The 17,031-nt window shown below is 50.6% G+C and overlaps 1 protein-coding gene across 1 annotated transcript in view; it reads left to right on the top strand.

Annotated features, from left to right (window-relative positions):
- Lactbl1 (lactamase beta like 1) overlaps positions 1-16,750 on the top strand; it is a 21,503-nt gene extending 4,753 nt beyond the window's left edge. Inside the window, 11 exon segments of the mRNA XM_029553788.1 lie at positions 2,586-2,694; positions 5,914-6,023; positions 8,796-8,953; positions 9,476-9,555; positions 9,922-10,161; positions 14,209-14,323; positions 15,720-15,871; positions 15,874-15,945; positions 15,948-16,330; positions 16,333-16,389; positions 16,391-16,750. Coding sequence (XP_029409648.1) covers positions 2,586-2,694; positions 5,914-6,023; positions 8,796-8,953; positions 9,476-9,555; positions 9,922-10,161; positions 14,209-14,323; positions 15,720-15,871; positions 15,874-15,945; positions 15,948-16,330; positions 16,333-16,389; positions 16,391-16,750 — 1,836 coding nt within the window.
- The last annotated feature ends 281 nt before the right edge of the window (positions 16,751-17,031 follow it).

Raw genomic sequence — 17,031 nt, 5'->3', positions numbered from 1 at the left:
ACCCATGTAGCAGCTAACAAAAGTCGATAATTCCAGTTCCAGGGGAATCCAACTCCCTCTTACCTCCGCAGGCATTGCATGACACAGGTCCACTTACATACATGCAGGCAATGCATACACACATACACATAAAAAAATTTTAAAATAATAAATAAAATATTTTTAAAAAAAGAATTAAAAGGCAGGAAAGAGGTGTTTCCAGACATCCTGGGGAGTCCCTGCAGAGCCACCATATGATATTGGGGAAATTGGGGTCCCCCTTGGAATTCTTTGGAGTTTTTTTGACATTAAATACATAGGTGTGTTTCTTTCCCCTTCAAGCACACAATGGCACAGGATACACACTCCCATTCGTGAAGGTAGGAATGGGAACATGGTACAGAATTACGGGACCACAACAAGATCAGAACTCAGCAAGGCAAAACATTACATCCTGCAGCTCCGTGCTGGGTGTCTGGGACTTTACTTCCAAAGGGCTTAGCTGGCTCAGTCCCTCAGTCTTGCTGTCCGCAACATACATCTCTCTTGGCCTGGTTAGGAAAATTTTATTTATTCTTTTTATTTTTTTTATGTTTATGAGTATATGGCCTGCATGTATGGAATTGTACTCATGTCATGCAATGCCCGAGGAGGTCAGAAGAGGGTATCAGATCCCCTGTAACTGGAGTTATGAATGGTTGTTAGCCACCATGTGGGTGCTGGGAATCGAATCTGGGTCATCTGCAAGAGCAGCCAGTGCTCTTAACCACTGAACCATCTCTCCAACCTCCTCTTGGGATTCTTAGTGTCATTAATGAAAAAAATTAAGAATGGGGGGGGGGCCGCTGGAGAGATGGCTCAGTGGTTAAGAACACTGATTGTTCTTGCAGAAGACTGGGTTTGAATCCCAGCACCCAAATGGCAGCTAACAACTGTCTGTAACTCTAGTTCCAGGAGATCTGACAGCCTCTTCTATCCTCTGAGGGCACTGCACAACATAGGTACACTTTCCTACATGTAGGCAATACATGCATACACATAAAATAAAAATAATAAAAAAAATTTTTGGTCTTTTTGAGACAGGGTCTCCCTGTAGCCCCAGCTGTCCTGGAACTCCCTATGTAGACCAGGCTGGCCTTGAACTCACAGAGATCCGCCTGCCTCTGCCTCCCAAGTGCTGGGATTAAAGGCATGTGCCACCATGCCTGGTGTAAATGAAATATTTTTTTAAAAAAATTAAGAATGGGCTCAAATGGAAGCTTGAGGACAATTATTAGAGTTTAAAAGAAAAATCCCAGGGCAGGCAAGCCATCATTGTCACAGCTATCCAGAGAAGGATGATGGAGGAGAGAGGGAACAAATGCCATGTGGTTGAGATAAGCTGGCATGGAGGGGAGCCACTTGGTGGGGAAAGGAGCTTTAGAGGAGGAAGCCTAAGTCCCAGGGAAAGCAGGCTTGGGTTCTGGCCAGCACCTGAAAGAAAAAGACAGAAGAAGCAAGAGAGGAATAAGTAAGTCTGAGTCCTGTCTCAGAAAGACCCAGCCAAACCTCATGGCAGCTCACAGGGACTGTGTTAAGGAGTGGGAATTTGGGGAAGGAGAAGCACATCATTTTAAGGTGACCCTGCCTTCCTAGGGGTGGGTCTGTAGCCAGGGCCTTGACCCACCCAACTAGATGAACTCCTAAGAAGTCCAGGGCACCTAGAGGCAGGTTCTATTCTTTATTATAACTCTATGACACTCTGAGAGGTGCATCTCCACGTCAGGGATTCATTAGTATCCACTGGGAGGCCACCTGTGTCTCCAGGCGCCTAGGTTGGCAGTGCAGAGCACAAGGTCATCGCTGGCCCCCACCTCAGCTTCCTCATCTTCCCTCCTGTCAGGGCTTCAGGACCCGTCCCCTGCTGCCAGCCCTGCCAGCCCCCCAACCCACACCTGCCTCGTGTTGTTTCCCAAACAAATCACTTTTCATTGCAAAGGCTTTTCTACCCATTTTGGAAGCACAGCATGGTGACCAGCCTTCCAGAACCATCCACCACAGTGAGCAACATCCACATGCTGGGAAGCTTCATGCACATCTGCTGGGGGCTCCAGCCCAGGTTCAAGATCAGAAACCTAGAGATGTGAGAGAGGCAGGTGCTCCAGATGTGGGGTGTGTCAGGACCCACGGTGCACACCTCACAAATATAACTGCACAACCAAGACAAACCAGAAGCCGCAGTCAGGGAGAAAGTAGACAGGTGGCCCCAGCCTGGAAGGCTGGTCAGGGAGGTCAGCTAACAGTGGGCCAGGGAGGGGGTACGACAGTGTTCTACTGAGTTTCAATTCTCATCCCTTGGCAGGTCTGGTCCTGGGAGGGACACAGGTGAGGCGAGGTGGGGGAAGCTTCCTGGAGGAGGCAGTATTTCACTGATTTTAGGATATATTGATAAACACATGTGTGGGGTGAGGTAAGGTAAAGGCACCAGGGCCAGACCAGGTGTGCAGAGCTGCTGAAGTGTTTGCCTGGGAGGACCTGTTTCTCAGGTGGCACTGTGGCTGACCCTCAACCCCATGACCTGTGCCCTTGGCTCCTCCAGGCCTGCTGGCAGCCCCACCTACTGAAAGGGAAGAAAAAAATGGTTCTTGCCAGCCCTCAGCAGCTTCCTCTTCCTGTTCTCAGTAGCCATGACCAGCTGCTTCCTGTGGTAGTATCACCTCCCTAAGCTGCAGACTGGTGAGTGAAGAAGCCGTTGCGTGGGTCACACCCACTCCTGCAAGTGTGGGCACCCCTAGGCTGGAGCTGCCGGGGATCAGATGGTGTGGGAGCACTGGAAGGTTTAGACTCAGGCGCTCGGTCCGTTTTCACTTCAGGCCTCACTGTGTGTCTCTGGGCTGGTCATATGAACATTCTGGGCCTTGTGTTTAAGATGAAGACATGCCAAGCCTAGTGGCACATGTCCTTAATCCCAGCACTCAGGAGGGAGAGGCAGGTGGATCTCTGTGAGTTCAAGGCCAGCCTGGTCTACATAGCAAGTTCAGGTCAGCTGGGGCTACAGGGAGGCTGTCTCAAAAAAAATAAAAAATAAAGAAGACATTACTACCACCAAGGTTTCCTAAGTCATCCAACTTGGGAGAACAACTTAACGTTCCCCAGAGGTGCAAACAGGGGCTGGCGAGATGGCTCAGTGGGTAAAGGTGCTTGCTTTGTAAGCCTGACAATTTGAGTTCAATCCCCACAACCCATTTGAAGGAAAGAACTGACCCCATAGTTGTCCTCTGACCTCCACAGGTGTGCCATGACTTGCACACACACAAATACAAATATTTTAAAGTGATGTTTCCCTTGTTCGGTAGGCCCGCCCAGCCCTTGCCCCCTCCAAAGACCCTCCCACTCTGTCTAGGAGCTCCAGAGGGACAACTCACAAGCGTCCATGTCCAGCAAAGGAGCCATGACCCCTGTAATGGACACCACCCTCTGTTGCTATAGCAACTCTGGGGCCTCCAACCGGCCAGGTTCCTGGATGGTCCAGAGCCTCACGTCTCCACCACAGTGAAACAACCTCTTCCAGTCCTGTCACTCAAGTTGCCACTGTCCGGGCTCAGCAGGATGTCCGGGACTCCCAGGGTCCCACAGAGCCTTCTGCAGACGTGGCCCTCTTGCAGTCCTTCCAGTCCCTCCCTCTCCCACTCTGGCCCTGTCTGGGGTAAATCCTTTTACAAGGACCTTCTTTGTTGCTCAAGCCAGAGAGGCAGGCTGCTCAGACTATCAACGAACTCGTGATGGACGGGATGGACTAAGTCCTTGAAAATGAATTGTTAGGGGAAACTACGAGAAGGCGTTTGAAACAGAAGCCTGTCTGTGGGTTCAGAATCAGCAGATGTGAAATTACTGCCAAACTGCTGTAAAATTTCCAAAGTCTTGACAAGATGCCTCAGCAGATAAAGTGCCATCAAGCCTGATGATCTGAGTTCAATCCCCGGAACCCACAAGGTAGAAGAGAGAACCAGCTCCTACAAGTTGTCCTCTGAACTCCACACACACACACCATGGTACCTGTGCCACCCCATAAAAAACAAATAAACAAATACATAAGTAAATAAATAAATGTAATATATATATATATATTTCTAAAGTCTTTCTCCCAATTTTTTTGGAGACAGTGTCTCCCTGTAGCCCCAGCTGGCCTAGAATTCACAAAGTAGACTAGGCTGGCCTCGATCTCACAGAGATCTGCCTGCCTCTGCCTTCCGAGTACCAGAATTAAAGATGTGCACCACCACGCCCAGCGAAGTAGCAGATTTTTAAATGATATTTTCTTAATTGGTTGACCCTCTCCCTGATCTACTTCTCTGCCTCATTTCTCTGTTCCCCACTTAAACCCTTCCACCCCCAGTATTTCCCCTTACACATTCGTGTCATATGTGTTCTATTGCTCTCCCTAGACTTCTCCTTTCAAGCCTTTTCCTCTTCTCATGGGCCTGCGGCTTTTACCCATATTCACTCCCACATAAATACACATGGTGCACCCCCATGCCAACTTCCCCAACTTTGTATTTAACTTGTCACAAATATTAAACATTTTGTGACCCACAAACCACATAATCCAGGCCCGTGCCCTCTCTCAGATATTTAGGGGGGTGTGACAAGTAAGCAGCTGGGCTAGGAAACAGCTCAGTTGGTAAAGTGCTTGCAGGGCAAGCATGTGGGCCTGAGTTCAGATTCCCAGCACCCTCATAAAAAGGCAGGAATGGTGACACACACTTGCAATGCCAGTGCTAGAGACACAGAGACAAGGAGGGTTCCTGGGGCTTGCTAGAGAGCCAGCCTGGCCAACCTGCCAAGTTCCAGTTCAGTGAGACCCCCATTCGTCCCCCCAAAAGGATGGCTGGTGTCTGAAGACTAACAGCGGAGGTTGTCATCTGACCGCTACAGGCACGCACACATACGTGCACATAGATGACCAATCACCAGGCATCGCGATACATGCCTATAATCCCTGCAATGGAGAGGTAGAGGCAGGAGGCTGGCAAATTTGAGGCCAGCCTGGGCTTATAGACAGACTCTGCCCCCTCCCCCACAAAACCCTGGTGAAAAGTGTGCACTGTCAGGCCCTGCCCAGATCTACTGACTCAATTCTGCATTTTCTTAAAATGCATTTAAGGTGCTATCTGTGGAAGGCACATGATAGACACCTGGCTGTGGATGCCAACCCCACCCAGGCTCCAAGATGACAAGGCTAAGACTCTATCCAAGAACTACCCCATCCACTTGATTATCTGTGGCTAAGGAATAAACCACTCCAGGGGCTAGGGATGTAGCTTAGTGGTAGAGCACTTGCCTGGCATGTGCAAGGCCCCAGGGTCCATACCCATCACCAAAAGGAAAAAATAAGTGCCCCCGAACCCACCTGTTGATTATTTCTCATGGTTCTTAGGGCTGACAGTCCTGCTGCTGGTCTAACCTGCTCTCGTAAATGAAGTTGGAACAGTAGCTTCCCTGGGGTCTCTTGCTCTCAGGGCCAATATATCCAGACCTGTCCATGTTGTGGTAGCCACTCCTTGGACAAGGCAGACCTGTCACCACTGTGACCTGCCACCTGGGGATGGAATGAACTGTCCTTGTTGCTTCAGAGGCCTGGGTGCCGAGTCCACTTCACCTCAACATACAAAACTAGTGTGAGGCCTACGGACAGAGGATGGATATGGCCAAGCCTGTCCCAAGGAGGCTGAGGGAGGGAGGGCAGAACCCAGCAGGGACACAATCCTGAAGACTGAGCAACGGGTGCCGTTGAACCTTGGCTCTCAGTGCAGTGTCTCCTGGGAAAGCTCCTGCTGGCTGGGAGGACCATCCCCAAGGTGAGGAGGCTCTGACCTTTGCTGCCGTCTTCCTCTCCTCTAAGATGACTCCTACACCCCTACCTTGTGCCCTACTACCTTGTGATGTTCCCTCCAGGTTCCTTGAAGCCAGAGGTGACCCCTCTCCCTGTGAGAATGTGTCCCCGGCACCCTGAGCTTGTGCCTCTGGCTCACCCCCTCCCAGTGCTGAAGGAGGCACTGGCTAAGGTGAGTGATGACCCAGGAGGACACTGGGAGTACAGTGATACTGGGGGAGGAGGGGCATGCCCTCTGTGCTGTGATATTCATTCATTCTCTCACTCAACATGTATTTTATGGAGTGCCTGCTCTGTGTCTGGAATCCCAGGACTCGAGAGGCAGAGGCAGGAGCACTCCAAGTTCCAGCCATTAGCTAAGGCTATGTAGCAAGACCATGTCTCAAAAAGAAGAAAGTACAAGTCAGTTTGTAGGTGAAGGGATCAGTCACGATAACAAACATTTGTGATGCAGGTGCAAGAGTGAGGGTTAGGAAATTTTCAGGGACTGTGGGACCCAGATGTGCAACCTTGGGGGCAAGCCAGCTCTATAGGTGTCTAGACTAAGATGTGAGCAGACAAGAGATAACCAGATGACCTATGTACAGTGGGGAAGCTTGGAGGATACAGGGGCATGCTGAACAGAAGGACTGACACCTGCAAAGGCCCTGGGGCAGTGGAGTGAGCACAGGCCACATACAGATGACTGGAAAGACACACAGGGGAGGTGGGGAAAGATAAGGTAAGAGAGGATGATAGTTCACATCATAGAGGCCACTGCAATATGGTCACATGCATGCAACCCCCAAGGTGGCCATACACAGGTGCACACACATAGGCACACACCCTCTGCAAGCGCACACACAGATGCACACACGTAAGGGGTATGAGATGCATATTCACAGGGTTCACACACACGCACACACAGGTGCACACCCTATACAGGTGCATACACAGGTTCACACACACGTACAGACACAGTATACAGAGGTACATATGCTGTGTACACACATAGTTGTACACACAGGTGCACACGAGTACACACACGGGTACACACACAGGTATACACACATATATACACCATGCACACACAAAGATGCATGCATATTGGTACATACAAGTGCACACACAAGTGCATACACCATGCACACACACATAGGTGCACACATAGAGCTGCACATACACAGGTGCACAGAAGTACATACACAGATGAACATACAGGTGCATACATATAGGCGTACACGTAAGGGGCATACACATGAGTGCACACATACAAGTGACATGCGCAGGTACACATCCAAAGATACACTCACACACAGATGCACACACAACAGCCCGACTTGTTGCACCCTAGGATGACTCTGCTCTGCACCAGTCAGACCCTGCCACGTCAGCCACTCACCTTAGGAGACACAGAGAGAGACAGAGGGAACAGGCTCAGAAGCATACCAGCAGCTGTGTGAGGGGGGACTTGACCCTGCCTTCTGAGGACCAGCAGAAGGAAAGGGATGATGAGTTCACAGAAGGGAAGGTGTGATGGGCCACTGAGAAGACTTGGTGGCTCTCTGCCGATGCCCAAGAAGCTTTAGTGAGGAGGACAGGGAGCAGAGACATTACGTGAGCCCCAGGGATTGTTCTGTACAGTCTGGAGAATGATCTCTGGCAGCTTGAATGAATGAATTTATGAAGGGTGCAGCAAGCCAAAGTCAAAGATAAATAGCAATTAGCAGCTAGCAGCAGGCCACCATCAAATTAGGAACCCGACTGCAGTTGCCTGAGAGCAAACAAAGGTACCACCATCAAAGTGGGCACTTGCCACATCCAGCAGAATCCGACTGGGGAGGTTGAGGCAGTCAGCTGGAGCTCCCTGCTAAGCTTTCCCCCAGCTTCTCTTCCCCACCACAGGCACTTTTCTATCATGGGATGTGCAACAGTCGCCTCTGCTGGGAATGTTTACCTTCTGGCTGTCCTCCAGGATGTGATGCTTTTACTCTTGGGCTGGTTTTCTGTTCCTCAGTCTTCCTGTTACAGAGCCAGGGGGGCCAGCCCATCTCCAGACAGAGGTCTTGGGGGACACTTTGAGGAAAACATGAAATGGGGAGGGGAACCGTGCTTCCACAGCCTGCTTCTCAGTGAGCTTAAGCAGCACATGACAATTTACCATAAATATAGTACATGGCACAGGGTCACAGGAATCAAAGACAAAGCAGCAATAACCTTCTACCAAGGGCTCTGACATCAGCTGTGGGCTGTGGTGAGCTCTTTGTGCACATGTACAAACCCTGTCTACACAGGGGGAGGCAGAGGCTGAAAGAGACCAAGTTAGGGCACATGGAAATGAGGGAGGCAGAGCTTACCACGGGGTAGGTAAAGCCATGGGGCAAGGTGTCTGGTACTGACTAAAGGGACGCATAAGGAGATGGTTCAATGGTTAGAGCACTTGTCGAGCAAATTTGAAGACCACAGTTCGGATCCCCAGCACCCGTGGAAATGCTGGGTGGTTATGGTACTGCCTACAATCCCAGTGCTTGGGAGGCAGAGACAGGATCCTTGGAGCAATCTGGCTAGACAGACTAGCCAAACCAGTGAGCTGTGGGTTCAAATAAGAGACCCCAATATATAAATGTGGAGAGTGACTGATGAAGATGCCCAATGTTAACTTCTGGTCTCCACATACATGTGGCACCCACACACATGGGAACATGCATACACTCACAGACCACACCACACATACATAAACAAAACACCCTTCGGGGTTCTTTATGTCTAATGCAGACTGAAGGGGGGCTGCTGAGCAAAGCCAGACTCCCACAGGACATGGTGTGGGGAACTCAAGGTCTGGAGGCTCCTGGGGTACCACGTGCTGGGGTACAGCTGTGGAATGGGCAGGTGTGCAGAAGGACCAAAGGGTACAGGCAGGGGGCTGTCATTGCACACACATTCTGAGCTCATGTTATTCCCAAAGGTGGATGGGATCCTGTGCCAGGCAATGTCGGCCCCAGGCCTGGCTGCCTTGTCTGCATTTGTTATCCCCAATGACACCGTGCTCTGGATGGGGAGCTTTGGGAAGAAGAATGGCTCAGTCCCAAATTCTGGGCCCCCTAATGAGTACACCATGTACTGGTCAGTTGGATGACCTCTAGGGTCCGGTTGAGGGGGGGTGGCAGGGCAAATAGATAGAGGCAGGAAGACTTAAGGGACTGTGGTTGCTGTCCCAGCTGCTAGGGCCCATGGCTCTGTCCTAAAAATTCTATAGGAGAGGAGACAGAGGTCCAGAGAGGACCAGTGAGTGCAGAGTGTTATACCACAGGTGTTACAGGTAAAATGGGAAAAGGAAAATCCTAGTCCTCTCCCCAGAACCAGCTCCTGGCCCTGCTTCAGGTTCCTGCGAACTATCTCTCTAACCCTGAGAATTTTTTTTTTTTTGGATAAGGTCTTATGTAGCCCAAGTTGGCACAAATTTGTTACAGTCCAGGATTGGCCCAGTTAAAAGCAACTAGGACACTAGGCTGCACACCCAGACCCTCCCTTCCTGGGTGCTGTGTGCAGAGTTCTCAAAGCTACATTTGCTCCCAGGGATGCTGTAGGGATGGCAGGGATCTGGAGGTGGCATTTAGCCTTCACACTGCATCTCTGTGGTGCCAGGCCTGGGGCCCAGAGCTCTGATTGCCTTGATTACCGAGTACTCATCACCTCCTGGCATGCTGAGCACTCCGTACGCACACGTCCCTTCAACCTTCTTTACATCCTGTGACGCTTACAGTGAAATCTCAGAAACGTCTAGTCTAGTAGTTTGCACAAGGCCACACAGCCAATGAGACAGAGAGGACCCACCACTAAAGCCAGGTCCACCGCAGCATGGGCAGGGCCTGGTGGAGGGCCTGGCATGGGGCTGGTGCTGAACCAGGCACCCCACCCCAGCTTCTGGTACATTCTAAGCATCCACAGAGGCTGAGGATTTCAGCCTGAGATGCTGACTAGGGCACAGTCAGTGCTTTTCTAGACTGTAAGTGGCTGGAGTCTGGGCACAGAATAGGGAGTGGGCTGGGAGCTGATGTGGTACTCTCTGCACCTGTGTCCTCCTCACACAGGATCTTCAGCCATCTCTAAGATCTTCCCAGTGCTCATGTTGTACTGCCTGCGGGAGGAGGGCATCATGACCTCCCTGGATGACCCTATGGGGCACTATGACAGCACCTTCTCCATCAACAACCCACTGGGTGTGGCCCCAGAACCCAAACCACAGGGCCCAACTGGAGAGTTTGAAGATGTTGGCCCCATCTCAAAGCCTTCTCCTGTCATCCTCCGGAGGGTGGCCAGCCAGCTCTCAGGTGAATTACCCAACTGAGCCAAACCATGTTAGAGGGGTCTGGGGGCAGGCATAGGGCACAGGTTCCCACCCACCAGGTCCCTACTATTTCTTGAATGGCTGTACTTCCAACCCACAGGCCGTCGGGTCATGGCCAGAGTAGAAAGAATGTAGGTAAACTTTGAAAAAAAATTTTTTTTTGGTTTTTTTGAGACAGGGTCTCTCTATAGCCCCAGCTGTCCTGGAACTCACTATGTAGACCAGGCTGGCCTTGAACTCACAGAGATCCACCTGCCTCTGCCTCCGGAGTGCTGGGATTAAAGGCGTGCGCCACCACACCCAGTTACTTTGAAGTTTTTAAAAATCTATTTTAAACATTGTATGTATGTGTGTGTGATAAAAGCTATGTGTGGGTGCCCACAGAGGCCAGAAGTGGGCTTCAGATCCCCTGGAGTTCTGGAACTAGAGTTACAGGCAACTATGAACAGTCCAATGTGTGTGCTAGGAACTGAACTCCAGTCCTCTGGAAGAGCAGCAATCACTCTTAACCACTGAACCATCTCTAGCTCTGAGAATTTTTTTTTTTTGATAAGGTTTCATGTAGCCCAGACTGGCTCAAACTTGTTATAGTCCAGAATGACCCTGAACTTCTGATTTTCCTGCCTCTACCTCCCAAGTGTTGAGATTACAGGTGTGTGCCACCACATCCAGTTTATGTGGTACTGGGGGTGGAACTTCGGGTTTCATGGTAGGCAAGCAATCTACCAACTGAGCTCTTTCTACAGTCCCAAACCCTGGGAATAGATGAGGCAGAGAAAGAAGTTCACAGGTGAAAATCAAGTTGGTGGGTCAGGAGCTATGTGTCATATCAACAACACAGCAAAAAGTTAAAATTGTTAGGCAAGTCTACAGTGAAGACCCACACTCCTTGAACACACATAAAGATCTTCTGGAAGGCTACTTGATCCACAGCCTACAGGGAACATAGACAAGGATGGGGACAAAGCTGACATGCCACAGAACAGGCTCTGAGGAATATTAAGAAATGTGAAAAGGGGGCTGGGGAGATGGCTCAGCAGTCAAGAGCACTGGCAACTCTTGCAGAAGACCTGGGTTTGATTCTCAGCACCTACATGGCGGCTAACAACTATCCATAAGTCCAGTTCTAAGGATCTGATGCTCTCTTCTGACCTCCATGGGCATTACATGACATGAGTGCACTTATGTACATGCAGGCAATATACTCATACACATAAAATAAAAATAATAAAATATTAAAAAAATAAATGTGAAAAGATGCTAACTCACTCACTGCAAAATAAATCCAAATTTAAACTAAATAAGGCACATGTTCCCTGTCAGACTGGCAAAGATAAAAAACGTGAATGCAAGCCGGGTGTGGTGGTGCATGCCTTTAATCCCAGCACTTGGGAGGCAAAGGCAGGTGGATCTCTGTGAGATCGAGGCCAGCCTGGTCTGCATAGCCAGTTCCAGGCCAGTTGTGGCTACAGGGAGACCCTGTCTCAAAAAAAAAAATCAAGGCTGTAGTGCATTGGGAGGTCCTGGAGACAATGGGCATTGTCTATATTAATGTGGGGGGGCTTAAGTTGATGACCCCCATATAAATAAACAGGTAAAACCTTTATGGAAGGTACCTGGAAATATTTAATCACAATTTTTCCTTTTCTGTTTTGGGACAGGGTCTCACACAGCCCAGGCTGTTTTTACATTCTGTGTAGCTGAGGATGATGTTGAACTCCTGATTGTCCTGTTTCCACCTCCCAAGTGCTGGGATCACAGGTATCAGCATCACATCTGGCTGTTTATCACAGTTTGCTGGGGCTTGAGCTCAGCTGTAGACTTTGCACTTGGTATGCAAAAAGCTCTGGGTTGGCCCCATCACCAATAAAGAAAACTAAAATATGTGTTTTTTGTCATAGTTAGGTTTACCTGTCAACTTGACACAAACCCAGCGTCACCTGGGAAGAGGGAACATCAACTGAGGAATTTCCCAGATCAGACTGGCCTAGAGGCATTTTCATAGTTGCTAATTGATGCTAGAGGGCCCAGTCCACTGTGGGCAGTGCCATCCCTGACTGGGCAGGCTGTCTAAGAAAGGGAGTTGAGGGGCTGAAGAGATGGCTCAGTGGTTAAGAGCAGCATTACACAACATGGGTGCACTCACACACATGCAGGCAATACACTCATACACATAAAATAAAAATAATAGATAAAATATTTTTTAAAAAAGAAAAGGAGTTGAGTGAGCCAGGAAAGCAAGCCAGTAAGCAGTGTTCCTCCATTGTCTCTGCTTCAGTTTCTGCCTCCAGGTTCCTGTCTTGAGCTCCTGCCCTGACTTCCCTCAGTGATAGACAGCAACCTGTAGGCGAAAATCAACCTCTTCCTCTCCCAAGTTGCTTTTGGTTTACTACAACAACAAAAAGCAACTAGGATACCCTTTGATCTGGCAATTTCACTTCCAGGAAATTCTACCAAGATGTGCTCACCCCCAGTTATTCACTGCTACAATGGTGCACGCCTTGCAATCCCAGCATTCAAAGGCAGAGACAGGAGGATCAGGAGTTCAAGATCATCCTCAGCTACATACCCAGTTTGAAGCCAGCCTGGGCTTCATCAGACTCTATTGCAAAACACACACATAGACACATTAAAAAAAAACCCAAATTAAACCAAAAAAGAGGCTGAAGAGATGGTTCAGCAGTTAAAAGCACTGGCTGCTCTTGCAGAGGACCCAGGGTCAGTTCCCAACACCCACATGGTGGCTAACAACCATCCATAACTACAGTTCCAGGGGATCTGACACCCTCTACTGGCCTCTGTGGGCACTGCATGCACATACTGCATTTACATATACACAGGCAAAATACTCATACACATAAAATAAAAATAAACAAAAGAAGAAACAACCTCCATGTTCATCCATAGGGGATACCAAATAAACCATGATACAACAGTGAGATCAAACACTATGTAGCCCTAAAAATGATGATGATGTTTTTCATTTACAATGTCAAGTAGGTAAAAAGCTCATAAGTGTATATAGTATATACTACATAAAAAATTGTATATAGGGCTGGAGAGTTGGCTAGTGGTTAAGAGCACTAGCTATTCTTGCAGAGAACCCAGGTTCAATTCCCAGCACTCACATGGCAGCTAACAACTGTTCATAACTCCAGTTCTAGGGAATCCGATGCCCTCATCTGATCTCTGTAGGCATTGTATGACACAGGTGCACTTACACACATTCAGGCAATACACTCATACACATAAAAAATTGTATATGGATGATGCATATGTAATGTGCACAATTATATAATATACATATATATTAGATAAATATTAAATATTTCTGACCTCCGCGGCATTGCATGACACGGGTGCACTCACATATATGCAGGCAATACACTCATACACATAAGATAAAAATAATAAATAAAATATTAAAAAATATTTCTTCTTTAGAGTTTTGAATTTATGTGTATATCGGGTCAGAGGACAACTTTCAGGAGTTGGCGCTCTCCTTCTACCTTGTGCTCCAGGGGATAAAAGTCAGGAAGCCAGGCTCATTGGCAAGTGCTTTTACTTGCCGAGTCATCTTACCAGTTCTAAAAATTATTTTAAGATGCATTGACTATCTTTGGAAGGACCAGGCATGTTGGCACCTGTCTGTAGTCCTAGCACTGCGGAGATTGAAGCAGGAGGTTTAGAGTTCAGTGTCATCGTCAGCTACATAGCGAGTTCAAGGCCAGCCTGGGCTAGAGACCCTGTCTCAAAAAACAAACAAAAACCACAAACAACAACAAATCTTTGGAAGAGAAGAAAGAGATGAAGAGTTTGCCTCCGAGGAAGGGAAACAGTGACCAGGGAGCAGGGTAGAAATCTCATTGTGTACCCTTTGTGTTCTAAGCATTTTGAATCATGTAAATGAATTCAGAAAATAATAAAGTACACTAGCAAGTCACAATAACAGAAGCATTGCTATAGACAACTGACCAGGGCTTCCCTGATAATGCACAGGCCTGACAGGTCTGACACTGCTCTTCCCTAGGGCTGCCACGACGGTGGCGTTCCACTTCACTGCTGTGGCGAGGGAGCAGCGAGGAGGCCCTGAGCCTGCTCAAGGATGATGTGCTGGTGGCCAACCCAGGAACCAGGAGAGGGGTGTGCCCTGAATCCCAACCATACCTGGGAAAGTACTTCACCCTCAGGGCCAGGAAGATCTTAGGGTCACTGAATATAGCCCATCTTATAGCCAGAAAGCCTGAGGATCAGACAGGGAGCTCCACACAGCAAAGCACAGGAAAGATGTGCCCAGAACCCAGGTCTATTCCCATCTTCCATTCCCTCAACACATCTGTAATTACAGATAGTGCGCATCTGTAATCCCACCACTTGGGAGACTGAGGCAGGAAGATGGAGAGATGGAGGCCAGTTTAGCCTACATAATGAGACCCTGTCTAAAAGAACCAAACCCTAAACAAAAATCCAAAACAAGACATAGAAAGCAAAGCCCAGAGCAAGTGAGCAGGCACATTTTCTGCCCAGAATCTGCTAAGCACCAGGATGCACCAGCAAACAAATCTGTCCCAGCCTCTTCTTGTGCAGTTTGCACTGGTGAGACACAGTGAAGAAATAAACAGCACAAATACAGGACTCACCACGATGAGTATGAATAGGGTACATGTAATGATCTGACCCTCTCAACAGAGAAATCCATCTGAGAGTTTGGGGTGGGGGTAGAGGTGACGAGTGAGCACTCCCTGCCACCCTGCCTGCCCTGACAAGGCCTCTTTCCCAGATTTCATCTGTGTCTCTCTAAATGCTGAACCGCAGGCCCAGCTTCCCTTAAGAAAGAAAAGCAGCTTGGGTAACTGCAGGCTGGAGTCCTGTTCTCCCTTTCCTGTATGACCTTGGGGTGGAGGCTTGACCTTGCACCTGTTCTTACTGACTGTGGCAGAAAGGACTAGAAGAGAGAGCTAGACTACCTCCTAGTTGCTATCCGTGTTCTACATGGTCATTATCACCCCCTCCCAACAGTCTGACTTTAATTTTTCATGTGACCAAGTAAATCATTCAAAACTGTAAGGGACCAATAAGATTTCTTTTACCACTTTCCCGGGCACTTCCCCAGCCTGTCTTGGGATTCCAAGCAATTCCCAGCATCTCTCTGGGCCTCAGTCTTCTTGGATGGGGGAAGGGAAATGACATCCAACGATCTTTCTTGAGACAGCATCTCAACAAGTCCAGGCTGACCCTGAGCTCTGATTATTTCGCCACCCCTGGTTCTATGTGGTGCTGGGGATGGTGCATACTGGGCAAGCAGTATGCCAGCTGAGCTCCATCCCCAGCCCTGTATCCAGTGCTCTCTGACCCTGTGAGATGCAGGTTTCTTCCCAGCTCTGCCTGCTCGTAGGGAACTGCTGGTCTTACAGAAAGCCCCAAGTGATGAGCGGGGGTGTGCATCCCCACACTCCTTGCTCTCCCCCTGGGCGACACTACAGCAGGCTGTTCTGGGGACCACATCCAGGGCGCACCCCCTTCCCGTTGCTCTCTCTCCAGGTGCCGCTACAGCGCGCTGGGCTTCTCGAGCCTGGCCCACGTGCCGGCGGCTCACACCGCCTAGGGCGACTCTGAGCGCTGGGTGTCGGAGGAGGTGCTGGAGCCGCTGGGGATGAGCGACACCGGCTTCACGCTGACCCGCACGGTGCGCGCTCCGGTTTCTATAGCGGCGGCCAGCCCGCGCCGCTTTACGACCTGGGCTGATACCAGCCGTTGGGCCAGAAGTACTGACGGCGGCCGACCTGGCCAGGCTGGCGGCGGCGCCGCTGGGCGGCGGGCCCCGACGGCTGCTAAGGCCGGGCGGCCTGGACACTCTGCTGGCCCCGCTGCAGGCCTGCCCTGACGGCTACTTCGCGCGCGAGACCGGCACGCCGTGGGAGTTCCACGTGCGGCCCGGATACCGCGTAGCGCGCAAGGACGGCGACTTGGACCGCCACGCAGCCAGCCTGGCACTTGTGCCGCCGCTGCGCCTGGGGCTCGTGCTGCTGCTGGCGGGGCCGCGGCCGTCCGCGCGAGACCTGGTGGCCGAAGCCCTGAACTCGCTGCTGCCCGCCCTGGAGCGCGCGCTCCGCGCCGCCGAGCGCGTCCCCGCCCCTCCGCCCCGCGCGCGTGCCCATTCACCGGCTTCTTCAGCTTTGCCCACTGCACGTTCTACGAGGTGCGCGCCGCCGGGCCGCGGGGGTGAGCTGCGCCTGCGCCAGTTCGGGCCGCGCGTCGAGGCGCTAGTGCCCGCCGCCTTCCGAGCGCTCGCTCTGCGCCACGTATGCGGCCGCGTCTTCCAGCAGCACTGCGCGCTGCCGCTCGGACACGCCTGGCTGGTGCTGGAGGCGCAGCGTGGGTAGCTGGTACGATTCTACCCACTGGACCAACATGGGCTGTCCCCCGGCTTCGACGTGCCTGGTCTCAACACCTACAGTGCAAGCTGGTGTTCAGGACCCAGTGAGCCTGGGCCTGCAGCATTTCCTACCTGCAGCCTCCCCCTGCCTGCAGCCTCCCCTGCCTGCACCTCCTTCTGCCTCCTCTGCCAGTAGCCTCTTCCTGCCTCCCGCCTCCTCCTTCCTGGCTGCAGCCTCCCTTGCCTGTAGCCTCATCTTGCCTCCAGCCTGCTCCTGCCTGCAGACCCCGGCTTCCCACCCCCAGCTAAGACTGCAGGGACACCAACCAGAGACTCCACCAGTTGTCCAAGTGAGATAGGGAGATGCTACTCAAAGTGAGTTTCTCAGACCACAGCCAGTTGTCCTTCTCCATTGGGGGAAGCAGAGTTATACTAGAATTTAGAGTGCTTAGAAGGGTAACCCTTAGCCAGCTTGGT

The sequence above is a fragment of the Nannospalax galili genome, unplaced genomic scaffold (genome assembly GCF_000622305.1).
Source record: "Nannospalax galili isolate Female #2095 unplaced genomic scaffold, S.galili_v1.0 scaffold184, whole genome shotgun sequence".
Taxonomy (NCBI): domain Eukaryota; kingdom Metazoa; phylum Chordata; class Mammalia; order Rodentia; family Spalacidae; genus Nannospalax; species Nannospalax galili.
Note: the sequence above shows the minus strand (reverse complement) of the source record. Positions and strands in the feature narration are given on the sequence as shown.